The sequence below is a fragment of the Heliangelus exortis genome, chromosome 1, assembly GCF_036169615.1.
Source record: "Heliangelus exortis chromosome 1, bHelExo1.hap1, whole genome shotgun sequence".
Taxonomy (NCBI): domain Eukaryota; kingdom Metazoa; phylum Chordata; class Aves; order Apodiformes; family Trochilidae; genus Heliangelus; species Heliangelus exortis.
The window spans coordinates 63,965,088-63,991,814 of NC_092422.1; the positions used below are offsets into that span (position 1 = coordinate 63,965,088).

Consider the following 26,727-nt stretch of genomic DNA (forward strand, 5'->3'; position numbering starts at 1 on the left):
AATCTATGGATGCTCCCTCCCTGGATGTGCTTGAGGCCAGGCTGGATGGGGCTAGTGGGAGGTGTCCCTGCCTATGCAGGGCCATTGGAATTAGATGATCTTTAAAGCCCCTTCCAAACCAACTCATTCAGTGACTCTGTGATGCAGCTGTTGGACTGGGGCTGTTTTCTACTTACAAACAAACTGCATACAACAGAACTGCAACAGGTAGCTCAGGAACAAGTTTTCTCTCAATAGCACATCTACTGGTTTCCTACAGATCTGAGTCTTATTTCCCCTCCATTCTCATGCCATAGTAATGGCCACTTTCCTATACAACGATCCCCACATACCCTTATGTCTTCCCTCACAACTCGTCTTTTCTTCTTCCCAGCCTCCTCAGACACACTTCACAGTATCCCCAGCTTCTCATGAGCTGTAACTGGGGGAGAACTGGACAAAGTCCCACACATGCTGTGACTGGTTTGGCAAGGGAGTGTGCTGGCTGGCACTAAAAGCTCAGCCAGTAAATTACCTTAGGGGCTCTCATGCTACCTCACTGCTGATGTTTCTAAGGAAATTTGTGAACCTTCATACTGCTGAGGCCAAGACCCCTTTGTCAAACTGGGCTGTGACAGACACTGGATCTTAAAGTTATGGGACATGGCCCATTTCCCATAGGAGAAACCCCTCCAGTGTGAGGTTGGCCAGACCGGGACTGGACCCACAGCGTAGCCAGACGGGGGAGAGACCGGGCTGGGCCATGAGCCCCCCCGCCCCCGCCAACCTCTCCCGAGGCTCGGGAGGGGGATATAGCCGAGGAGCCGCGGCAGAGGAGGCCGGAGGGGGCGAGGGTACCCAGCCACAACCCAACCCGGGCCTTGCCTGCTCTCTCCTTCCTTTAATGGGAAAGGGGGGTGGTGGGGCTGCCCCTCGAAGGAGCGAAGGCTGCCCCCTGGGCTGCGGTGCGGACCGAACCCGGGCAGCAGGCGATGGCGCAGCAAACCTGCCGGCCCGGCCCCGAGCAGTGCCAGTACCGGGGGCACCAAACCTGCCAGCCCGGACCGGACCCGGGCAGCGGGCAGTGCCAGTACCGGGTGCAGGAAACCTGCCAGTCCCTTTCCCCGCCCTCCCGCCTCCTGATGCTGCGTTTACGGCGAGATGCGGCCGCAGTGCGGGCGGCCGCGCACACCTCCCGCCTCCGCCGCTCAGCCAGCCGAGCGCCCTCCGCAGCCGCTGGAAGCGAGTGGCCGAGCTACACTCAGCAGAGATCTTCTCCCTTCTCCTCCCCGCCGCCTTAGCCCTGCCCTCCCGCCCGTCCCGCTGTGACATGTCCGCCCTCGCCGCCGCCGCCGCGGCCGCAGCAGCTCCCGCGTTTGCAGTGCGCACCTCGAGCCGGCAGGGGGCGCCGCCTCCCCGCAGCCCGCCCGTGCGGGACGCAGCGGCGGGCGGGAGGAGGGAGAGAGGCGCGCGAGCTGCTCGTGCCCGCCCCGCCCCGCCGTCACGTGCCGGGTGTGAGCGCGGCCCCAGCCCTCTCGGCGGCAGCGGCGGGGCCGCTAGGGGGCGCCGCTAGGGGGCGGGCGAGGCGGGCGGCGGGGCGGGCTGGGCTGGCTGGCCTGCCCGGCGCGCGGCGCTTGTTGACCGAGCGGCGGTTGGTGGCGCGAGACTCTCTCGTGACGCGCTCGCAGGAAGGGCGGGGGGGGGGTGGGAGGGTGGGGAGGAGGGGCTGGTGCTGGGGACACCGAGAGGGGCAGGAGGAGGAGGGGGTAGAAGAGAGAGAGAGAGAGAGAGAGGAAGGAAGGAAGGAAGGAGGAGAGGGGAGGGGAAGGGAAGAGAGAGAGGAGGGAGAGTGCGGCCGGGGCTGGGAGCTGAGGAGGAGGAGGAAGAAGAAGAAGAAGGCGGGCAGGAGGCGGCGGTTGCGTGCGCCCGTGCCGGGGAGGGGGGAGCCGCGATGTGAAGCCCCACACGGCCCGGCAGGGCAGGAGGCGGCGGCGGCGGCGCCCCGGGAATGTGCGTCTGGGACGCGGCGAAAGGTGAGCGGCAGCGGCGGCGCGGGGCTGCCGGAGCGGGCGCCTTCCCTCTCGCGGCGCGGCGGCCCCGGCCCCCCCGTGGCTGTCCGGCACTCTCGAGCGCGCTCCCGTGCGCGTGTGCGGGGGGCGAAGGGAGGTGTGGAGGGGCGGGGGGGGGGGGGGAGCGGAAGCCTTGAGGCAGCCGCGGGGCCCTTAGCCCCTGCCCTGCCTCAGCCCCTCCCTGGGCCCGCGGCCTGGTCCTCTCCCGTCTCCCCACCGCAGCTCTTCCCCGGCGCGGGGCTTGGTGGAGCGGGCGTGGGATGGGGGGAAAGAATAGGGGGGCTGGGGGGAAGGGTATATGTGGAAGGGAGGGAAGGAGGGAGGGGGTCGCGCAGGGTAGGGCAGGGTGGTGCGCGGGGTTATGTAACCGGCGCGGGGGCCTCGGTCAGCCCCGCTTGCCCGCGCGCGGGAGTGTGGGAGGGGTGGGGTGGGACGGGGACAGGGACCCCCGGGGACGCGCGCGGGCGCGCCCCCCGCAAGTTGCCGAGGGTGTGCCAGGTGTGTACATGTCTGGGTCAGACACCCCCGCTCGCCGCCTTCCCCTCCCCCGCCCCGCTACGGCACCTGTGTGTGTGTGTGTGCCTGTCACATGGGGCCTGCGCCTCAGACACAACACGGCTCCCCAGGCAGAGCCGGAGTGATGCGGCGGGTGTTTTGCCAGCTAAGGGGTCATTGCAGGGAAGTAGGTTGGAGGAGGAAAGCCCGAGCCTTGGTGCAGCCTGGCCCTCTCGAACGCACCGCGCTCTGTGACAGTCAGCTGTAGCAGCATGGATCTGTCCGCGGTTTGCCATCGTGTTTGTCACAAGTTGTATTTGCTGAGCAATAGTGGTGGATGCAACCAATGTGCTGAAAGGACGAGGACCTGTGCTTGACGAGTGAGCCTGTGCTTACTAACACCGAGGGACAAGTCCACCGATGCTTCTTCACCCTTTCCATGTGTAACGTTGATGCATTTAGTTATGTAGTTGCAATTAACTTGATCTGTGACACTAAACGAAAAAGCCCCCCCTTTTCTCTCCTCCTCTCCTATGGGAGGGTGTGTGCTAATGGCTTGTTAACCCTAAGAAGGGACAGAAAGATAGTATCACAAGCAAATGATTCTTTTTGGTAGAAAATCTGTGTGTAAAAAATCACTGTAATATTCCATTATTTCTGATGTTTTAAAATTCGTGTTAGAGTATTAAAAATGTCAGGGCTGTAAATTAGTTGTGTTAACGAGAGATTTTCTTCATCAAAAGGTGAGCTGATGTTTGTTTTGCATCTTGATTTAAAAACCAGTCCAATCTCAAATTTGATACTGTAGTCCAAAGAAGCAAACCAAGGAGACTGTAATTTTGCAATCTGAATTTTTTATTCATTTGGATGCTTATGTTGCTCACATAGAATTGTTTTAAACAGCTTCCTTAGTGCTATTAGTTGCAAGAGGTTATAGCTATCATTTATTCATGGAATAGTTATTTATTTCTAAGGTTTATGACATTTAGCACAGCAATCCAAATCTCTGACAAATTCTTTGTCATCTTCTCTCAAGCTTGTAGTTATTACTTGTTCCCACCATGCTGGTCTTTCATTTGGTCCATGTCTTCCACTGGACAAGGTACCAAATCCCTGTTAGTAAATAATCCCAAGCTGTCAGACTGGAGGTCATTGGTAGGACAGTATTAGTAGAGGCACAGTGCAGACACCTGCTATGTGACTCTGATGTTTAACTACTTGAAGATGGATTGTTTAAAAAGTAAATCTCTAATAGGAAAAATACATTGGCATATTTCAAGCCTTGATAGTAAACTGATTATTCTTCTGTGTACAGTGTATGTGTCTTCAGTATTGAATTTAGCACCAGTCCATCCTTCTGGATAGTACATATATACTCTTACTTAGTCACAGCCTGTTCTGATAATGTGTTGTGATAGTGATGCAGTGATAGTGTGTTGTAATTGAGTGCTGATTTTGATTAGTCTTTTCTGATTCCTTGACCCAGATGGCTTTTAAAATAAAATAAATTTCATGGCAAATTTTCAATCTTCCTGCCCTCCCTGTCAGGTACTAGAGAGATTAAAGAAAAAGTAAAACTGATAAAAAAACAGTTTGAGTTGGTAGAAATAATTGCTATAATTACACAGACCCTTTTTAAATAGCTAATGGTTGAAGGCAAGCAGGAAAAGAATGATTTGCCTGACCCTGCCATGGGCTATCCCCATTTAATTTGTTAGTTGTTGTTTATTTCATGAAGAATTTTTGTTCTTAAACATTCTTCTGTTTTAATTAAAGGTGTATGTTAATATCACTGATATCTGTGTCAGCTCTTAGCAGCATGTTTGTCTGGTACAGATATAACAAGGGAGCTAAATACCCAAACGTTGAAACCCTCCCTCAAGAATACAGTGTAGATTAATTTGGTGATAGTGCCATGTGTTTACTGAAGCATAGCAAAATAAGGAGAAACTGGAGAAGCGAATAGAAATGGGAGTGGCCATGGAGTTGTGAAGGTGAAAGTATGATAGCAAGTCAAAGTGGATGCAAAAACCCCCATGAGGAATTCTCAAATGTATAATAGTGTCTTGTGAAAGCGTCTTTTTTAAACAGATAAATTTGTGTAGTGCTTCTCCCCAAGAGCACCTTTCTGCTCTGTTGTGGAAACCAGACAGAGTTTTAATTGGAGGAGGGCCTTCCATGTTTGTGGTTCCTCTGCTCCTGTATTTAATGTGGAGGAACCAGAGCTCATGAGATAGAAGTCAGAATTGGGAAATGCTTTTCATTCACTGAAGAGAGAGAAAAGAATAGATGAGTGCCTTACATGGCTTTAAATTCTGGGCTACAGTGGTAGCTTCCATTCCCATTGCTTTTATTTTCAAAACTAATTGAAGGACCTCTGCTACTGTAGTTCAGGCATCTGTCACTGTTAAGTTCATCTAGGAGATACATTTTGTTTGATGTATCCAGAAAAAGGATTACTGCACCTTCTGTTTCTTGCTTTGAAGGCCTAATGGTCCCAGGCCATGGTCCCAGAATGTCTGTTAGCTTTTGGGGAAGGTAACATTTTCTTAATGTTTCTTTTTTGGGAGGAGGGGAACTTCAGGTCTCCCTATTAGTACTTTGCCTCCTTACTAGGCAGAGTTTCTTGTCTAAGTAAAGCTTAGCTATATTGTGATTAACTCTTCTATGTTGGTTTTTCTTTCTGTTCCCAGCTACCTGTAAATAACCGAATTATAATGTGAGTTACTGGTTGTGACCTCCTTATTTGGTTTGCTTGAATTCATGCAGACCTTTCAGCTTCTTGGTTTATGAAAGTATATAATCCTGAAAAGGAGAGAGCTAATTTTGCTCAGTAGAAGACACATTGCAGCATCATTCTTGCAAATGCAGGTGGGTTGGTTTGAATGCCAAAATATAAAAGCAGAGCTGAAACTGCACAGAACAGGGTTGAGAACTACTCCTGAGGCTTTTCCATATTGACTTAGAAATCATCAATATTCTGGTAGGGTGAGGTATGTGGTATGTTTTGGCAGTTACCTGGGGACTGTTGCTAACAGTTTTGGTGAGGTTTTAGTTGACATTGAATATCCAAAGTAAATTAAAGTTCTGTCTACCATGTTCATGACATCTTCTCTTTGAGGTGACTCGTATCAACTGTTAGTCCAGTGCATAATGAGTCAGCATCTTGGACAAATTGTTGTGTTCTGCTTCCATCATTGTGGAAACCTAGGAGTTTGTGATATTTAAAGGAAGTAATAAAACTGCTGATACTTCTTACAAGCGGATGACACTGTGGAGTGTAAGGGAAATTAGTGCAGTTTACTAAGTAGAGTAGATGTATTTTACCATTTTGTGCTTTTAAATGCAACTCCCATTAAGTAAAGAACTAAAACAATGGTCTGTATCAAAAGGATACTTTTCATGGTTTCTAAATCTGCAAGTTATTTTCAGAAAACATTAGAGCACTGGGAAACTTGAAAGAGTGGCTTTTCCGTCACTATTTCCTAGATTTCTGTGCTGAAATTTCATTACTTGGTAAGGAGTTCCAAGGATTCTCTTATGAAACAGTACTGGAAGGGGAAGGGGTAATGACTTTTCACTTTAATTTCTGGCTGATAATCAATTTGAATTGTACTTGTTGCCACTTCATAATTATTCTAATAATGTCTACTCTGATTTTTAACCTGAGTTCTTCAAGTATCATGTTTGCCTAGAGTAGGCTGTTCTTTTCTCTGTGGCCTTTTTCTATTGATCTGTCTCCAATAAGTATCAGTGTAACACTGTTGTTTTGATGTTAGAGGTACTTAAAATAGTAACTTGAAACCTCTTCAGGCCAAGAATGAAATTCAGATTTGAATTTTATTTATGGATCTTAAAGAATTAGAGCATTTTTGGTTTGTCCCAGGAAATTAGAACTTTGATTCTTCTAGGAAAACACAGAAACATTGTGCTTCATGTTTTCACTTTCCTCTAAATCTAGGAGGAAATTGAGAATATACTGGATCAGATCAAAAGTTGGTCTGGGTAATAATAAAGAAACAAACATACTTACCTTTATATTCTGAGTTCCTGTAGGTTGTTTCATTTAAAAAAAATCTTGTTCTTTATTTCATTCACCTGTTCAACCCATGTGGACTTCTGGCATCCTTGGTGTTCTCTTTCAGAAAACCATAAATAAGCCAGGGAAAAGATAGAGAAATATTTCCATTTGTTTTGATCTCTCCACCTTTTTGCTTCATCTGATTTCTCCTAGTCTGGTTGGTCTAAGTTCATGATAGAATTGATAGAAAGGTACAAGAAATTTGAGTAATAACTTAAAACTTCAAGGTTAAACATAGAAGCCATATCTTGTGAAAATTTTACTTCAAAAAGGATTTTGAGAGTTTCAAAGGCAAATCCAGAAATACATTTGGGAACCTGACTGTGCAGTGTCAGTTGGAATTAAATCAGCTCCATACAGAAAATCTCCCTATTGTGGTACTGAATCAGTAGTCAGTAATATTTTTGCTCTAGATTTGGAAAGTGGTCGAATGTGTTAACTTGTCTGCCTTCCTGAAGAGCCTGGCCTGATCAGCACCTGCTCAGTGTACACCAATAACATCAAGTTGAGCATAAAGCACAGCTGCCTTAGGTACTTCTCCTAAAACAAACAAACAAAAAACCCCAACAAAACAAAACCAGCATGTAAAGAACTGATGCTTTTTCATTACCTTAGGAAGAGCATTGACTCGGAGCGCAGATTTGTTTCCCTGCCATTCTCCATTTCCAAAGTGGTTAATCTGGGTAATGAGCAATCAAACTGGTCAGTAGCAAAGTGATACAGTGTATGTCAGAGGTATTTGCTAGCATAGTGCCGCTGAATTCAATGTTAACAAATTCAGAGCATTCACAGATTCCTTGCTTGGATCACCTTATGAAAATTTTCCAGTTATTTATTCTCTAACAATTATGCCTCCATTTACCCACTTTGCCTGCCCTGTTAAGTTTTTCTATAGCTTTACTAGGACACTTCATTCAGTTATGTCCAGGAAGTCCTAAATCATTCAGCAGTAGCAACTCTTCTCATTATTTGAGTGGAGAGATCATGCTTTACTTATGCTACCTGCTGGCTGCTTGACTTGAGCCTCAGCATAAGCTTCCTATGTAATGGGGAAGTTGAGGGACTGGATTATTGTCAGTCCAAGAAGCACACAAACTAAAAACTTCCTAAACAAGTTCTGTTTATTTATTAGGTAGAAGAATGAGCATCCCACTCTTCAAAGAAAAGAGTAACCAAGTTCTCTGTTCCCAAATACTATGAACAGCTAAACATGGGCTTGAAGGAAGACTACTCAGCAGTACATTACTCAACAATACAATGCACTCATCTTGTTTATTGTTTTGTATATGTGAGTCCAAGAGAGAAAGATAATTTCCTTTTGGTGATTTACAATCCTTTAGCTATGTTGCTGTTGAAAGTCTTAATTCTTCTCATTCTGATATTACTTAATGGACTTTATTGTGGAATCTAGGCATTTGGAACCTGATTGTGAGTGTGCTAAGCTCTTAGGGGGTGAATCCCCAAAAGAATTTAAGTGCAGAAGAGAAATAATGATGGGTTGCTGAAGTCTGCTTCTGCCGTATTGTGACAATGAGAACAGTTGTGTTTAAGAGGTTATATATGAGCTACATGGTTAAATAGGGCAAATAATTTTTGAAGAAGAGCCACTCATTACTGAGAAAGCTCTGAAGAAGAGGGTAGAATTTTACCAGACAGTGAAGAAATGTTGAAACTCGAGTCAGTCTTTGTCCAGATGAAAAATTCAACCAAATTAGACCACTACATGTGATGAGCTGCTACTGAGTGTTTGTTATTCCTGGAGGGGAATGAAACATTGACAGTCTCGAATTGAATCTGGCTTTCTATTTTTCAAAGAACTAACCATCTCAATTGCCATGTAGAAAAGCAAAAAATATCATCCTGAAAACAGATTGCTCAAAGCTGGTGCAGGCTGTGCAGTGATTCTGTTTTCTGTATTTTGTGCTCATAGTTTCTAAGTTGTGTCAATTAAAACAATTGCCTGTTCTGGACTCCAAGTCAGTTGTCAAAAAAAATTATGAACACTTTTTTCCTGTACAGATCTCTCACATAAATAGTCACCTGCTGTACAACTGCTTCAAATTATTGTGATGATTTATCAGCAAAATAAATGTATATTTCTTAGTTATTAATTGTATTTAAAGTATATAGTTCTTGATGTTAAAGCAATGATCTGAAATTAAAATCACTTTCAGTTGCAAAAATAGTTTGGAAACTGGATTAGTTTAGGAAAGAGTTCCTGTTTCTCTTTCTGAGGAGTGATTGAACTGAAGGCCAGCGTGTAATTTCTTTGCTGTCAAGCTCAAATTAAAAAACACAGTTTTAGAATAGTCTACACTTAACAAGTTCACTCTGAAGCACTCGGTTTTTTTCATGCTTTATGTAAGTTGTATGGTATTTCACCTTTCTAGCAAATGATCATGGATATTTTTAGGAAAATACTACTTCCAAATTTCTCATACTCAGTAACAATTTTGTGTCTCATTTGCTTAATATTTTAATGATTGTTATTTTTCAATTTATACTCTTAGTTTTACTCACAGGAAATAGGGGTGATACTTCATGTTTCTAGGCACAGATATTTTTAAAGTATCCTTCAGCTAATATAATATCTGTTGCTTCTAAATATCATTGAAGATTGAACTGCAGAATAAATTACTGGTTGATCCTGTAATATCAGGTGCTTATAGTTCAGTTGTTATCTTACAGACATAAGTGACTTAAGATGGGAGCTGTTTGTAACTTTTCTTTAAAAACTCTTGTTTATTGGGACAGGACACAACATAACATAAACAGGACTAGTTAAGAGTATCTAGCTCATTGCAACTATGTATCCATATTTACATCACAGTTGGTTATAGTCATGGCTCTATATTCAGTTTCTAGAAATAGCTAAGATGATCTTAAGATGTAACTGGCAAGGAAAATAACAGTCCCATCAATTCCTCTTTACTGGTATGTCTGCTTTGGCTTTGTCTGATGCTTTCGTGAGTCAGTTCAGCTTGCTAAACTGGCAGGAAGCTAGCCTGTAGAATTGTTTCCATGTTCTGTTGATTTCATGAGTTGAATTGCACATAGCACCAGTATGAGCACAGAGGAGAGTTTGGAGGTAGTACAGGGATTGGCAAGAAGAAATAAACCTGTTAGGTCAGCAGAGGTTGAAGAGCAGAACCATCACTTTTGGACACAGCTGTAGAGCTGATTAAACCATCTTACGAAACTTCACCCTGAAATTTTATTTCCCACCTAGAAAAAAATTTATCTGTTTTGCAACATGCTAATTAGTTTGTTTTAATATGAACCAGTAATGTTAGCTGAATGTCTAAAATCACAGGGATTTTAAAATGCGGTATCTTACAAGAACTTTTGAACTCTCTTTTTTAATTTTTAAGTTCTTTTTCTGGATTCTGAACTTGTGGTAGAGAACAGTTTTAGACCCTGTAGCAGCAGCTCTTTCCAGAAGACTCAGTCAAGAATAGGACTCTGGTGCTGAGAAATGTGTAAACATGTAAGACAGTTTTCCTCAAAGAGCTTGGAGATTAGTGCCAAACAGAGTGGTGACTTTGATGTGTGGGAGCTGGAATGTAGATGCATGAAACTCAAACAGGCCACAAAATACCCACTTGGAAACAATTTTTAAGCTCTGCTGAGCTGGGATAGAGTCAATCTAGAGTTCAAGCAAAAGATTTTGATATTCATTAGCAGTGGTCTAAGATATCCATTCTGATTGCAGTAGAGTTTCACCTTCAAGAATAAGGCTTATGAGGCTGGAATATGTTAGTTATATCAAGTTATTTTCTGTTGAAGAACACTGATGGAATGTTCATTCCAGTCAGAAATGCAAACTAGCTTTTACAATGTGTAATACTTTAATTCATCCTTCAGTTACCTAAAATTGAATTATCTGGATTAGAAGTTGCCTGTGCCATGCATTCAGACACAAGTTTGGAGGGTTATTTGTTGAGTTACTGTGCAGCCTCATTTTATCCTTGGAAATCATTCATATGCTTTCCTGTAGTACTGAATTATAAACTGCATATTTTACCAGATTGAAATTGTCTACTAGAAGAGGCAACAGAAATGTTCTTTCACAATATACCTGGAAAAGGGAATACTGAAGAATATGGCAGAGAGTACTCGGGTTTGGGCAGGGCTTTTACTGACCTAGAATTAAAAAGCCCATCAGGATCCAGGTTCACTTTTTATAGAGTCACTAAGATCTGAATTCCATGCTCCAAAGAGTTTTACCCTATAATGCCTGTGGTTTTGGTTTGAGTTTGTCTATTATGTGTGTTATTCCAACTGCCCAAGATAAAGGAAAGCCACTTTTCTTGCAACCATGCTATCCTGAATTTTAAGTATTTTAAAGAAATAACTTCCCTGCATCTGACTGTGTGTGCTACAGATGAAATTAGAACAAATATTAGCTAAACAACAACGTTCACATCTGCATTCCTTGATTTGCATTGTAAAATCTCACAGTTGCTTTGAAACTCTTCTATCCATACGGATCTGTTTATAGAATTGATAAAATATAGAATTAACATTTCATTCCATTACCTGATCTGTAGGCTTTGATTAAAGGCCTTTAATAATAGGATTAAGTTGTGAAGTATAATGCTAGTTCTATAAAGCAGTGCTCAAGGGTATGTTACATATCTTTTCCTAGTGGGCTGTGCTGAATAATTCTGAGCCACCAGTGATGTACACAGCATCAAAACTCTCGGTTTCTCTTCTATATTTTTTTTTCAGTTTTAAAAAGGATTGCCCAGTAGAAATTAGAATTTTAGTTAAAGAATCCTATTTCATGGAATTCTAAGATATTACCATTTGTATGTGGTCTAGAGAGAGATTAAGGCCCAAAGTAAGTTTGATTTTGAGTACAGGAGTCTTTGACTTAGTTTCTTTTTCTTGAAAAGTTGATTTTCTTGAACTGAAAACCTAGATTCTGTTCTTAAGGATTCTATTTCTACTTCTACAGGCTTTTGTGCAGTTTCAAAGTCTGTTGTGATTCTTCCTTGCTGAAGTTTTCCTTGTGTTCACAGGTTTAGAATATCAGCATTTCAGTTTTATTTAAAATGTTTTTCTCTGGGTGAAGAGTAATTTTATAGCTTATCTTTCAGGCTCTAGAGATACCCTAAAACTAATAATTATGGTGGCTCACTGTCACTGAGTCACTGTGCACTTATGCTCTTGAATTTGTGAAAACATAGAAAGCTGTTCTGAAATAAGTTAGATATTACAATCACAAGAATGATGAACTCCTACCTGAAACTGGCCTGCTTGTGATAGGTGTTTACATCCCATCTTGGTATCCATCCCAGCTTCAAGAGTTTGACACAAAGTTTCTCTTACTCATCCCTTCAGCATGATTCTTATAGAGGGAACTTTGTATTATCCTTACATTCCTTATTTGATGAACCAGTGAACGTGTATCAGATGTTACTTAACTTTTCCTCTGATTTAGTGTATCCTGTGCAAGATGTGTCTCATGACATATGTTGTTTGGTTTCAGCAAGGCAGCTGTAGAGGCTGTCTTCATTCTTAATAAGCTTAATTCAGCTGTGAGGATTCTCCTTAGTCCAGAAACCTTGGTTCATCATTCAGTTTCTAGAACTTCAAAAGGGAGAAATTAGTATCCTAGGTTTTCATATCAGCATTAAGAAAGTAATCCATGACTCACAAGAATTGAGCCAAAGGCATCTCTAAATCATTGAAGTACCATGTTCTTAACTTTTATGTTCAGAATTTAAGTGGACTGGCTGAGTCAAAAATCACATCTGCCAAGGAAATGGTAAATCATTGTCAGATGTTGTAAGTAGGCATTAAGAGTCTAGCTTCTCAAGTTTTGTAGGCTCTAGGAAAGTAACTAAGTCATGTGTTTTAAAAACACGGTAAGTCATGTTTTTAACACACTAACCTGAAGTGGTTTTGTTTTTCTAATTTCTGGTTTTAATCAAGCTAGGCCCATACCCATGATTCTGATTGGCCCCACTGGTTGTGGTGTTCTGATAGACTGACTTTTAGAGTAGGGATCTTTTTTCCTCACCTCACGGTGTCCCAAATAAAAGTGTAAAATGTGCTTCAAGATTCCAGAGAAGCTTACAAGGCAGTTCTTCAGTTCATCAGGCAATAGATGTTTTAGTTGAAGCAAGAGGTTGTATGTATTTGGGTAAAAGTAACTACCTACCAAATCCTGTCTTCTCAAGAACTTGGTGAGTGAAATAAAGAACATCTTTGTTAGACTGATGTGGTTACTTATAGAGTGTATTTTGTACTTGAAGTTTCTTTTTGGTTTTTTTGTTTTTCAGAGTAAAGAGTTTCTTTTTGGATGGGATTTTCTTTTTCTGATAGATTTAAAATCATAAAACAGTCCAGATTGGAAGGGAACTTGAAAGTCTATCTAGTCCAGCCTTTCATGGATAGGGAAGTCTAGATGAGATTATGTAGCACCCTGTCCAATTGCAGATTGAAAACCTCCCAGTTATGAGGACTACTGTGTCCCTGGGGGGGGGTTGTTTCAGTGATTTATTGCTCTCACTGTAAAAACTCTTACCAAGATGAAACCTCTTCTGTTGCTGCTTGTACCCATTGTATCTCTCTTGTCCTCTACATGTGGCTCCTTGATAAGAGAGAGCTTCTGTCATTTTTGTAGCCACCCTTTAAGACTTTGTCATCCCTTATTAAGAAGGAGAAAGAGTAATCAATAGTTAAAATTCTGGGGTCTCTTATGAGTTCATATGCTGTGCTGATGCCTTTTGTATCTAGAAACACTAGATGATATTTTCATTAATGTGTTTTTTCCCCTCAACTTTTATTTTCTGTTTTCTCCAAGAGCTTCTTAGCCAACAGTGGTAGATTTGAATTAGTTGACTTCAGCTGATGGAAAAACAGAAATTTTCCATATGAAAGAAATAATCTAGCTGTTTCCACTATGTCTTGTTCTCTAAAGGGAAGAAGTCAATATTGTATTTCATGAAATCATCTAGCTCGTCTCCTTTATTTTTTCACTGGTCTTTAAGAGTTCTGGGTATCTATTATAAGTAATGAAAACCACTGAAAAATAATTTCAGAAAGGCCAGTGTCTTGGAAATTTGTTTCTGGGTAAGAAATGCAGGTACCTAGAGAGGAAGATGCAACATCCTGAAGAGAGTTTTTTCTCTTTTGGTTGATGCTGCAGAGCTTATCTCTTTGACATGTGATTGATCTTCATACTTACATATGTGTGTGTAGGTTACATATCAAATTATAGCAACTATGAGAAGAATAGAACCAGGAGTGTCATGATCATCTTTTGTTTGCAGAGGTCATGAAATGTACAGCTGAAGCTTGTCTTTTCAAAGTAGTTAAACCTGCTTTGGCTATAATTCTGTGGTTGCTTGATCTGGCATATTTGCAGTATTCCATGAAAATGAGCAGATTTATGAAAACTTTCCTGCAGCTCTGTCTTGTTCTGCAGTAAAACTTGCCTGCAACCCAGGGTGACTGAACTGGATTTCCAAATATACTTGCTTGGTAGCTCTAGAACAAAAGGGGTTTAAGAGAGGAAAGCTAGAATTTAACTTTCAGCCAGGTTCAGAGAGAAATATTTTATTGTGAAAGATGAGGCAGTCTCCAGACCAGAACAGTAGAAGGCCTTGATAGGAAAATGACCAAAATGCATTGTTATGTTCATCCACAGCTGTATGTGCTTTCTGGTAGGCTGGAGATTGAAGCCTCTGTGTTCTATTAATAGACAATGTTATGGATATTCCAGAGAGTAGGTATCTTCTCAAAAGCAGATGATGATGAAAACCCCAGTTGTTTTCCTTCTGTGTATTAAGTGTAGTTCTATGCGTTTCTGTGGAGGATAAATGGATAGAAAATAAATATTTAATAAAATAAGGGTGGTTGGCTTGAATCTTCCTTTTAGTTTCAGATTCCTGTCCTCACACTCATAAGACTTGATAGCTCTAAAAGACAAAACAGTGTTTTTATTTAGGGAACTGGTTAGAGTAAAAAGTGAGAGATGCAGTAGCAGGCAGTGACCTCATGATCTTACCACATCATTAATCAATATTTTAAAATCAGTGTTGCAACAGCTGTAGTTAATGTGAATCACCTGGGTGCAGTGAACAGTTGGCCACAGTCCAAAATGTTTCTTTTTCTCTCCACTGGTTTTGTTCTAACGAAATAATAGCTTGTCTGGGGACACTGCTGTGTACAGCTCATTGTCCAGGGTTAAGTGTGGAAAACTAATTTGGCTGGTTGAATATTTTGTTTGTTTGTTTATTATTAAGCAATGCAAACCAGTGCACCAAAAGCCCCAAAGAAGCAAGTCACGAACTTAGCTATAGATCATACTAGGTCATTTAAACAACTTGCTTTTCATTGTCCTGTGTTTATTTTTTGCTTTTATGTGTTATACTATGTTGGAGCAATGACCAGTTGGACCTTTTATGATTAGCTGTAAATCCACTGGTGAAAATAATCCAGTCTCTCCTAGCAGGAGGGGTTTGTTGGCATCCCACCATGTTGATAGTATCAAATAGGAAACACAAGATTGTTCCTGACTTGGGTGACATTTCACACACAGTAGCAATTGTATTTAAGAGCCTTATATTACTCCTTTTTTATCACAGATATATGACCAACAGGAAGTATTTAATAAATCATAATGGAAACTGAACATTGTAATGATTTTTGTATTCAGAGTGCATAGAACAAAATGTGCCTGTGTGCTTTTGATACCTAGCAAGAGCTACAGCATACATTACTGCAGAACTGAGGAACCAGGCTTTTATGCAATTTTTAATTTCTAGGTTAACTGTGTAACTCACAGACTTCAGTGAAGCCCATTGAAAAATGTAATCTTGGTGATAATCTGTAGATGGCCTGTAATGCATCATTGAAATGCCACCTGTGCTATTACCAAACATGTAATTAATTAAGCATTCTTCTTCTTATGCAGAAGCTTCAGTATGAGGCGGGGTGGATGGAGGAAACGGGCTGCCGAAAACGATGGCTGGGGAGTATGGGTATGTTCAAGAAAAGTGGCTTTTTTTTTTTTTAAAGAGGTAAATGGCACTGTATTTAAAAACTGTTAACACTATTGTTACATGTGCTAAAGGTATGCTATAAGTGGAACCATTTTGCTTCACTTGAAAACACATAGTTAAGTTCAAAATAAATTTTTCAAATTACCAGATTTTTAACTCTTCTTTCAAAATAATCCACTAATTGCATTATTAATTACTGAAGGCCCTTGAAAAATCACCATTTAAATATAAACTAAATAATTTGAAAACTCTTAATTATGGTTGTCTCTACCACATTCTGTATAGTTGGAGAAACAGTAACTGAGGGACCTAATTTATATAAATATTTACAATAATACCACCTCATCACCAAAAATACATGAAGATCTATGAATATTCCTCACATTTTTTCCTTCGGCAGTGAGCCTCTGATTTAGCATCCAAACTTGCATCATTCCCTTTTTTTTTTTTTCCCTTTTTTGTATTCTATAAGAATTTTTATGTAGATAAAATCTTCTTATAGAACAAGACAAATGTGAAATAAATCCTGCCATGTCGCTTACAAGGTGCAGCTGTCCTGTAGATAAGAACTTAGGGTGGAGTATTTGTTGGTTTTCCTTTGGAAAAAAAAAAAAGTTTTTTGCATATCAACCAAAATAAATTTGAAGGAATGCAGCTTGGCTCTCCAATCTTATAACTGACCATTTTCTGTCTGCAAATGTTAGAAAGTAAGACTAGCTTCATGGGTTTTATTTTGTTTTTTATTTAAAAACTAGGGTGGATACATGTCAGCAAAGGTTAAGAAACTGGAGGATCAATTCCGGTCAGAATCGGCCATACAGCATCAGAGGGATGGAAATTCATCAAGTATCTTTAGTGGAGTTGCCATCTATGTCAATGGCTTAACAGGTGAAGCATATAATTTTTTAAGGATCTGTTCTGTTTTGTTCTATTGTCTGTTCACCATCCTAAGTGGAGTAAAGGACTGTAAAACAAATGAGTTTGCAGCTAAATAAATACATAACAATTACTGTGTATGTTATATCCCTTTATATTTCATGATTAAGATTTTCAGTATACAATCAGATACAGATTCTGAATATAAATACGTTACTAAATCATTTATATGAATGGTCACTGATAGGAGTAACTTTTTCCATCTTTGTGATTCTATTGTTTGAAATGAAATCTTTTAATTTCATCCATTCTTCTACATACACAATTTTTTAGTTTTCCAAACTATTAATGGTTGCATTGGACTTGGAACCACATGCATTAAGTTTATGTTTGGGTGGATATGCTGAGATTTTCTTGCTCAGGGTGGCATAGTGCTTGAGACAATGAACCCATTAGGAGTGGAAACAGAAACAAGAGAAGAGGTAATACATATATATGCATTGTCTGTGATGGACTCATGCATGTTAACTGGAGTACAATTTTTAATATACCATACTTACATTCATCTTTCTCCTAGGTTCTGTAAAGCAGCTTAATAACCTCTTTGAAAATTCCTAGAAGCCTTTTTCAGGGACCTGTGCCAGTAGTGTTGTGACTATTACATAACTGATATGTGTACCTTCTATGGTATGGAGCAGTGCTGCTTTGAGCACAGGGCTCTAGCAGACTGAAAAAGATTATGGTGGACATGTTAATATTAATGCATCTTAATTTATGGAGTTATTTAATACAGGCAGGTTTTTTTGTGAACCTAGTACCTTCTTCAAGGTACTAGTTCCAAAATAAAGCTCCAAAAGGCTGCAGTAGAAAAGATAACACTTGGAGAAAATGTGTGCTTATTTTAATTAAAATTTAGATGTTTAATCAAAAGTTAGAAATATTTTGAGAGTTGACAGTAGGCCACTGGAAGAAATTGTAACTATTTTATAAAAAAATTTCTTCTGCCTCTCTCTCTCTTTTTTTTTTTTTTCTTTTTTTTAATCTTGTGCCACATTTATGTGTCAGAACATTAATACTTGTGCCGTTTGGTGGTCTGTGTGACACCACTGCAGTTTTTCCAAAAGCTAAAAACTTTTTTCTTTTTTTTTTCCTCCCACTGCTGCTTGCAAAATAAGTACTCTTTTTAACATGATGGAGGGGATAAGAAGAAACATTAGTTTTTAAGGTATTCCCTGTTCCCTGTAACAATTTGAGAATAACCTGGTAAGGAAGGAATGAGTTAACTCCTTTGGTAAATCAGCGATCGTATAATCAGAGTTCTGTGCTGTTGCTAAACCCTCTTGATGTTAATTCTTTTCTGGATATAAACTGTTCACACAAACTATGCTGCAAAGATGAGCGAGTAAGTCTAATTTTGTATTGTGTTGATGTAAAGTGGTTTTTAAATGTAGTTAAGCATTAAATCTACTTGAGATATTCCCCCCCCCCAACCCTCCACCGTACATGTTGTGGAAAGATCCTTGGTAATATAAGTAGCATTTCTGTTTTGAATCAGGCTCTTCAGAAACATAGTTTTCAACATTTCTTTAGAAATGTTTTTGTGATTTGTTCTTTGAAGAATTTGCAAGGTTTTTCAGGGGAAAAACAATGGTTTGCACTCTTTCTGATCATAGCATCACATTTTTCAAAATTGTTTTTCCTACTATATTTGCTGACCCAAAACGGGAATATATCTGGTTTTAATTTTATAGATCCCTCAGCTGATGAATTGAGACGGCTAATGATGTTGCATGGAGGCCAATACCATGTGTATTATTCCAGATCAAAAACAACTCACATCATTGCCACAAATCTTCCAAATGCCAAAATAAAAGAATTGAAAGGAGAAAAAGTAGTTCGGCCAGAGTGGATCATGGAAAGGTAAGTTTCGGTCTCCTGCTTTTAGAAATTTCTCCATTTGGAAAAAAAAGGAGAAAAATCTGGAAAAACAGAATTGTAGAGCATTGGATTTTGATACTATGTTTACTTTAAAATAAATCTATCCTTGCAACTGCTGATTAACTATACTACTGTTACACTGAAGATAAGCTTCTTAGTGATTGTCTTAAGAAACCTTACTAAAAACATTCAGAGTCTCAGGCATATCAGGAAACTGAAAATTATCCTTCTGATTCCATTTAATAGCCAGTTGACCAGTCTCTATCTCAGTATGTTGAAATAAGTACCACATGATTGTTTTTTTAACCTCTTGCCATCTGTGTTGCGTAAGTATAATTTCATCTGTAAATAAAGAAGAATATAAATTGAAAAGCATTTCCTTAAAACTGAGATTAATCCATCTAAAAATTACATTGTGACTTTGTAGCAAAACAAAAACAAAATAAGTAAAACCCCTAGTTTTATTTACAAAGGAATTACATTCTTTGGTTCCTTCATTCACTGGAATATATTCCCTGTGTATTCTGACCTGTGGAAATTCTGAACTATGGTCTAAGGTCACACTCATAAACCTTTTCTTAAATGGAAGTAACTAGAATATTGGCTAAATTAGCATCACATAGAGATCCTGTGGCAACAGAAGTTGCAAAATCCAGTGTTGCAGTGTGGTTGCCTTAGGGACAAAATCATTCTTTTTCCACTCCCCTTCTGTGGTTTTGCTACCTCTCTGTTTCTGCAACAAATTAAGGAAGACCCTGTTTTGAGTAGTGTTTGCATTATGGACATTCAGAGGTCCTTTTTCAGCCTAATTTTGTATGCTGTGATCCAAGGAGTTTGGAGTGAGGAAAGATGTTGAATGATGCATCTAGAATAGGCTTCCTATTGCTGCATCTTAAAACAGTTCTTAAAAAACCAAACCAACTGTGTACTGGTCTTGTAATGCAACTAGTTACTCCAATAGCAAAAATTTTAGCATGAACAAGTTCTTCAATAAATGTGGGGTTTTTTAATCATCTTGAAATTGCAGTAATGACTTTGAAATACCTGGGTGGTTATGCACCCTGGGTGGTTATGCACCCAGGTTCACATGGTGATACAAGAAACAGTCTAACCAGGCATTGTACAAGCTTAGTTTACTGCATCAACATTTTCTGTACAGGAAAGCTTTGGAACTCTACCAATGTGTATTTTTAACTCTGTTTGACAATGCTTAATGTAAATTATGTTCTTTTATGAATGCTTTATATCAGTGTATCAAATACTGTTTAATTGATATGTTTTAAAGACTGTTTTTACTTACCAGATCTCTATGTATATGCCTAACTCATTGTAATTTCTCTAATTAGGAAATGCGATCTCACACTATGCGAGATCTATGTTTTTCTCTAATTGCAGCCAGAAATCTCCTATGGGCTTTTTGTTCCACTGTCCAGCTCCCTTGACATTAGTACAGATTTGAGCTAGTTAAAGAGCACATCTTCAAGAGAAAGCATTCAGGTGTTGAAGAACAGAAAAACAGTATTTTCCAGTGAGCTAAATTTTAAAATTTGACTCTAATTGTATCTTCAAAACTGAACACTGATGTTAAGCTTCTTTGATACGAGAGAGCTTTCTCTTCTATGAGAAGTTTCAGCATCTGTGACCCAGTGTTCAATAAGAAGAGCTGTGTGTGGAGAAGAGGTGAAGTATTAGTCTGGGAAGGCTGTTAACTTCCACTGCCAGCAACAGGCGTTGGGTTGGAGAAATGAAATCATGCTGCAGTGTATTTTTGTGAGGATTCCACTTCAGTCCATTAATTCCCTCAGGAATTTAGCAGTTAGGAAGCATAGTTTCTGTTTCAGTGGAACAAGAAAAAGGAGACACTGGAAAAAATAGGACAGAACTGTGGTAGATATTTGTGGAAGGTCTGTTTGAAAATTATTCTTCTGTCTAGCTTTCTTCAGTGAATTTTCTCACAAGAAGGGGTAGTTACCCTTTTTGAATGGAAAAAATAGTTCCTCTTTAATAGTGAACCACATCCTAGCTGACCTTCAGATTCTACTGAAATTTATTTGGAATATGTCCATTTGCATTTTTCTAAGTTAAAGAACTCAGTGTTGTTCAGTTAGAATAACCTGGACCACTCACCAAGTTTTGTTTTGACTGGGCATTGTTTATTTTTTTATGTGTGTCAGTTGTAGAAGAGAAATGAAGACAACTGATGAACACAGATGTGCAGATACCTTTTGTAGTACCAGCAACCACATCACAAATTACTTTTCAGTTCAATCCAGTTAGCAGTGGGAAGGGACTGCAAGTACAAATAGTAGAACAGCAAAAAGCTGTATGACCAAAGTACTGGTATCTTTTACAAGAGGTATTTTTAGTGTAGAATGTTAGATTTTTAAAAAATGTCTCAAATAGTAATGAGTTTCTTTTTTTTTTTATTTCAGCATTAAAGCTGGACGTCTCCTCTCACACATTCCGTATCAGCTTTACACCAAGCAGTCAAGTGTTCAAAAAGGTCTCAACTTCAATAGCATATGCAAGCCTGAAGATGCAATGCCAGGTCCAAGCAATCTAGCTAAAGATCTCAACAGGGTGTAAGTGTTTCTGACTTTATAATTCAGATCCTGATCATTCACCCCTAATGGGTTTCATTTTGGCTTTATAAGAGGGAAGCTCTGATCTTTGAAAATAAGATACACCTGTGTAGGTAATTGAGGACAGAATTGCAATTACCTTGATTCCAAGCCTTCTCTCTAGTCTTTGGACCATGCCTTGCTTCATAATGTGACCTAGGATGTAGTATATCTATATGGAAGCAACAGGCATACATCAGAGTCTTCTGACTAGTGACATTGACTCTATTTCAAAAACAAAAAGCTGGTACAATTGGATAACTTTGGTAAAGGTATCTAGGAACAAACATATATGCATACTTTTAAAGTTCTTTCTTTAGCTTCTTTTCACAACATACCTTATATATGCTAACACTAAGTTTTAAGCCACACTTGAGGCAGAAGATGAATTTTAGAAGTCCAATTACAGTAAAAAAAAAATATAAAAGACCTTGAGAAGGGGCAGAATAGAAATCACCAGCAAAACTTTTAAATGGCAGGGGAATTGGAATTTGTAAAGAAAACTTCCACTTGAACAGACAGTCTTGTAGATTTTTTTTTTTTTTTTTGAGATCCAGCATCTTTTTTCAGAAGCAGTTGTCTGTTGTTTAGAGGCAAGAATCATAAAATTATAAAGTGGTTTATGTTGGAAGAGACCCCTGGAGGTTATCTGGTCCAACACTACTGATCAAACAGGGACAAGGATACTGTACCAGATATACTATGCTTTCTGATTTGTGATGGTGATCTTGCTTGTCCATAGTTGGCTGATTTATTTGAATTTGAGTTGTGTATAATACTGAGGCAACTTTATCACATAAGGAATTTAGCAGGGGGATTTATCTATAGTTAGGTAAAATAAAACCAGTGCTACAAAATTAATATCCTAAGCAGTATTTGTTAGACATATTTTAAACAATGAATGATACAATCACCGTTGTCTCTTATTATTGCATTGCTCATGTTTTTAAATAACAAGAATATGCAGACTTCCAAAAATACCAATGTAGTCTGAAATGCGTGAGTTTAGAAGCTTGCCCTGTCCACTGATACTAGATATGTAATACTGATACTAGATATTCCACTTCCAGCTATGGAACTCCTCAAAAATACTGTGTTTAATGTAATTTAGGATTGTGCTAATCTTAACCAAATTGTTGTCACATTTAATTGGCTTTCTGGTTTCACTGGTATACTGGGTAGCTAACTACTGCACACCTTTTTTGTGTAATTGCTAGCTTTGGGAGTTGGGAGTGATGCTTTTGGGGTTTTTTTTCAGTAGGTCAAGTGTATGCACAACTCTTGAAGGCTTTGGTTTTGATTCCACTTAGGGTTTGTTAGAGAGTTATTTTTTTTTAATTAAAGCTCTTCTGTGCGCTGCCAGACTAAATGTAAATTGCCCATGCAGTTGTGCCAGAATGCTTTGTTTTATATGCATAAAAGATGAAAAATAAAGAAGTTAGTTTGGGTTTTTGTCTAAAGCTAAGAATATGTTTGATTTATAGAGTTTGAACAGATTTTTCCTTGAGAGAAGATAAGATAAAGTAAACCCAACTCGTTAATTTAAAATAACTTTTTTTAAAAAAAAGCTTTCTATGAATACTTTCTTTTTGTTTGTTTGATTGTAACTCAGTAAGGAAAATCACATTTATTGACAGAAACATAACTCCTAATTTGCATATTCCTGTGCCATGTCATTCATGGTAGTACAGCTCTGTTAAAAATAATTTGATTGGAGACTGCTGGTCAAATTAAAAGCCTTGGTAATAGCTTTTTTCACGTGAGTGCGATTTTGATTGCTTCAGTGTAAACTCCTGGAAGTACTGCATTAATAATTCACCAAATCTGTGAAATCTTCTGTACATAATGCAATATTTTGTGACATTGAGAGGACATAGCCTGGAATTTGAGATAATTGTCTTGAGAATGTAAAATTTACTAAGGTATAAACTGATGACAATTAAAAAGATAAATACCTAGCACTTGAAGTGACTGTAAATGTGTTCTTTTTTGTATAAAAGATGGCATTAAATAATCTTATGTATTTCAGAAATCATGTTAAAAAGTGTGAGATGGAAAACGAAATCACCCCCAATGGAATAAGCAGCTGGAATGAAGAAGATGATGAAGAAGAAAGTGACAACTTCGGCTTTACGGAGTTGGAGCAGATCCTTCCTGGAAGAAAACAAAATGGGATTCAGTCTCACAAAGACAATACTGCCATTTTCAACGGACACACACACACTTGTACCAGTGCCTTAAAGACACAGGATTGTTTGGTGCCCTCTGGCAACGGTGTTGCAAGTAGGTTATCTCCAGGCCCTGTGCAGGAGGAGGGGACAACTGAAAAAGGCATGGTTGACTTTAGAGACTGCACAATGCAGCAGTTGCAGCAAAGCAACAAAAACACAGACTTTTCGTGGAATCTGCATAGGACTATGAGTAATTCATCCTCATCTTCATCTTTGCACAGTAATTCTAAAATAAATGGTGCTCACCACTCCACTGTTCAGGGGCCTTCAAGCACAAAAAGCACTTCTGTACCTACTTCTAGCAAGGCAGCTTCCCTACCTGTGTCCAAACCTTCGGATTGTAATTTTATTTCTGACTTTTATTCACGTTCAAGACTGCATCATATATCAACATGGAAGTGTGAATTGACAGAGTTTGTCAACAGCCTGCAGAGAAAAAACAGCGGTGTCTTTCCAGGAAGGGAAAAGTTAAAAAAATGGAAAGCAGGCAGGTCTGCACTTAAAACTGACACAGGTAGATACTTGTTTAAGAAGGTTTATGTTGAGAAGGTGCCTTATATTTTTGTACATTAATATACATTAACTGTCTTAACTACTAAGTAGGTTATTATCCAGTATTCATGTTATAGGCTATCTGGAAAAGCTTGATGATTTTGATGCACTGAAAACTGACAGATCCAACTGCTTTTGGTTTTATTTGTTTGGTTTCTTTTAACTTAAATTGTGACTTAATCTGATGCTGTGGTCTTTGTTGAGTCCTACGTTGGGGAAATAATATTCTGACTTTACTAGGATATGTGGGTTGATCTAGCGTAAAAAAAAATACTATATATAAATATACACACAAGTTTGTTGTTGCTGTGTGAAAATCTAAAGAGGAAAAAACAGCAGAAAAAAATCTTGCTGCTTATAGTTCAGTGTAAAAATTTAAAAGATGGATTTAGAAGATGTTTGGAAGTGCGCTAAAATCTAGTATTTTTTAAGAGTTTTGTATACATCTGGGTCTGTTTCAGTCAGTAGGAGTGCCATATGAGGCTTCTGATCCTGGGTTGTGACAGAAATGTTTTATGTCATTACATCAAGGGCCAAAATTTATAAAAAAATGTGTAATAAATGAGGTACAGCATGTTACAAGTGTAGAGAAAGTATTTTGCATCTTCAGATTCTCTCATCTACAGTTTTACTCAATTAAAAGGCTAGCTCTGTACCATCAAAGGCTTTCTGACCCTGTTATGCTGTAAAAATATTCACTTGTAATCATATGAAAATAGTCTTGATGATAAACTACCACATCCTAAAAAAATATTGTTAGATATTTAAATCAACTGATTCTGTATTTGTGCCAAGACACTCTAGTTATAAAACGTTCGCTTATTAACTATCCTATGTATATTTTTTTCATCAAAATATAGTATAATCTAAAATATTTTTATTTTCTGATTTGGCCTGTAGTATTCAAATAGTTAATGACTGTGTTTCGGTTGACAGGTAACAGCTTCTTATTCATTAACTTGATCACTTGATGTTAAATACACCCTTTATAAGACAGTACTTAGTTTTTCAAAGAATGAGTTCAAATGCTAAATTATTAAAAACAGGAAAACATTTTTCTGGTTACTCAGTAGTTAACTCAGATGTTAAGCAGTACAATTCACTTGATGTATTGAAGTATTTTTTCACTGTTACACTTTATGCATTGTTCAAATTAAGATCTGTTTTTGTTAGATACAGTCTGTTCTGGTAGGTCAGCAACATAGACGTAGACTTTGAAATTCTAGAGTACTTGACACAAGTATTTCTAATGCTTTAGGCATGTAAGTTTTTCAGTCTGGAGCTACCTTGCTCATCTTTGCTGAATAGTTGCATGAGTGCAGGCATAGCAATAACAATCCAGTTGCATGGAATTTTTAAAACTAATTTTGATGTCTTTAATGAAGAATTAATGGTGGCTCCTAGTGCAGCTGAACTTCTTTTATTTTTCCTTTTGGAACAATTTTCTGATTGCTGAACAAAAAGGACTAAAGTTCTCTGTTCCATATTCGGTGTTAATGCAGCAAAATAAAGATCCAGTTCCCACAACATGCATTAATCTCTTTGAGTTGGGGGAACTTCTGAGGTAGAAGGTGTTAATTATGAGAAAATAAAATAGAAACTTTAGGTTGGTGTATAGTTCAGGCTGTTTGTCTACTGCTTATGTTCACATTTCTCTGAAAATTTTGTGAATGTAAATATCTTGGTGAGAAGAAACAAAAAATTTTATAATTTAAGGTGGTAAAAACTTCATAGTAGTCCTTGATAACTACTATAAGTAGTACAAAAATGTGTAAATTAGGGTTCAAGTTTTCTGTTGGTGTATCTTCATACTAGGTAATGTGTCTGTTGCGAGCTCAGCCAAGCCACAGAGCTGTATAATGCACGTGGATATGGATTGCTTCTTTGTGTCTGTGGCTATCCGAAATAGACCAGATCTCAAAGGTTAGTATTTGTATTTAATTCTACATGTTACAGTTTTTCAGTTAAGCCTTTAAAAACAAAGGTAAATCTGTATACTCACAAAATCACCTCTACATGTTAATCCTTTTTTTTTCTTGCATCTTTGATAGTCAGACCATGCAGCTCTCATATTCCTGTTTTATTTTCTAACAATCAAAAACCAATTGGAAGAGAGAACTGGAATCCTCCTTGCTGATTCTGTTCAGAATCTAAAGTAAGGAGAAGTAAAATCTGGAGCGACCATTTTCTAGAACATTGCACATATTTTACTGAGACTTAAATCTACCATATTAGAAATTAGATCAGATTCTAGTTGTACCAAAAGAGGAAGTTGGTCACTCTGTTTAAAAACAAATAAAATTTATGTTTTTCCTGAAGTTATATAAGCAGCTTTGATTCACTAGAAGAGTGGAAAGGTCAAGACTGAGAATTTTGCTTCTCCTTTCCTTTTCTAAGCCCTTACACATGGAGTATTATGAGATCCGAAGTATGAACTGTTCAGTTGGCATTTAGAAGTCAAAGCTGTGTCATCCTTAGGGCACAGGAATACTTAATGGGGCTCCTTAGCAAGTTTTCGTGTTTTGTTTTGTTTTTTGTTTTAACAAGTGTAGCATTCAGAAAAGGAGACAGTAGTTGTTCTGTGCAGTGAAGTCTGAAGACTTAGTGAAGTGGTTGCTATCTGACACCCAGCTATTGCAGGTCTTGGGAAAGAAGACAAAAGCTGTGTGCCAAAGGTTTTAAAATCAGTACAGTATTTGCTGTGTCTTTACCAGTGGCCTAACAATTCATTAGTTTAAGTTTCAGTTCTCCTATTTATACTTATTATCAAAGACAAACTAGTATGGCTGTATTTTCACCTTTTAAAAGCTTCTTTACACATGGATCCAATTAAGACAGCAAATCCATAGTCAGAATGCAAAGTCAAGG

The 26,727-nt window shown here is 39.0% G+C and overlaps 1 protein-coding gene across 3 annotated transcripts in view; it reads left to right on the top strand.

The window, feature by feature from the left end:
* Positions 1-1,719: 1,719 nt before the first annotated feature.
* Positions 1,720-26,727, top strand: part of REV1 (REV1 DNA directed polymerase) — a 52,865-nt gene continuing 27,857 nt past the window's right edge. Inside the window, exons 1-8 of one of the 3 annotated variants that reach the window (XM_071745491.1) lie at positions 1,780-2,012; positions 5,313-5,414; positions 15,554-15,620; positions 16,397-16,529; positions 18,269-18,437; positions 20,888-21,037; positions 23,106-23,821; positions 25,675-25,782. In XM_071745491.1, coding sequence (XP_071601592.1) covers positions 15,564-15,620; positions 16,397-16,529; positions 18,269-18,437; positions 20,888-21,037; positions 23,106-23,821; positions 25,675-25,782 — 1,333 coding nt within the window. In that variant the 5' untranslated portion in view covers positions 1,780-2,012; positions 5,313-5,414; positions 15,554-15,563. Of the gene's footprint in view, positions 2,013-5,312; positions 5,415-10,087; positions 10,112-15,553; positions 15,621-16,396; positions 16,530-18,268; positions 18,438-20,887; positions 21,038-23,105; positions 23,822-25,674; positions 25,783-26,727 lie in introns of those variants that run through there. The other 2 variants (XM_071745482.1, XM_071745502.1) reach the window with 2 other exon arrangements.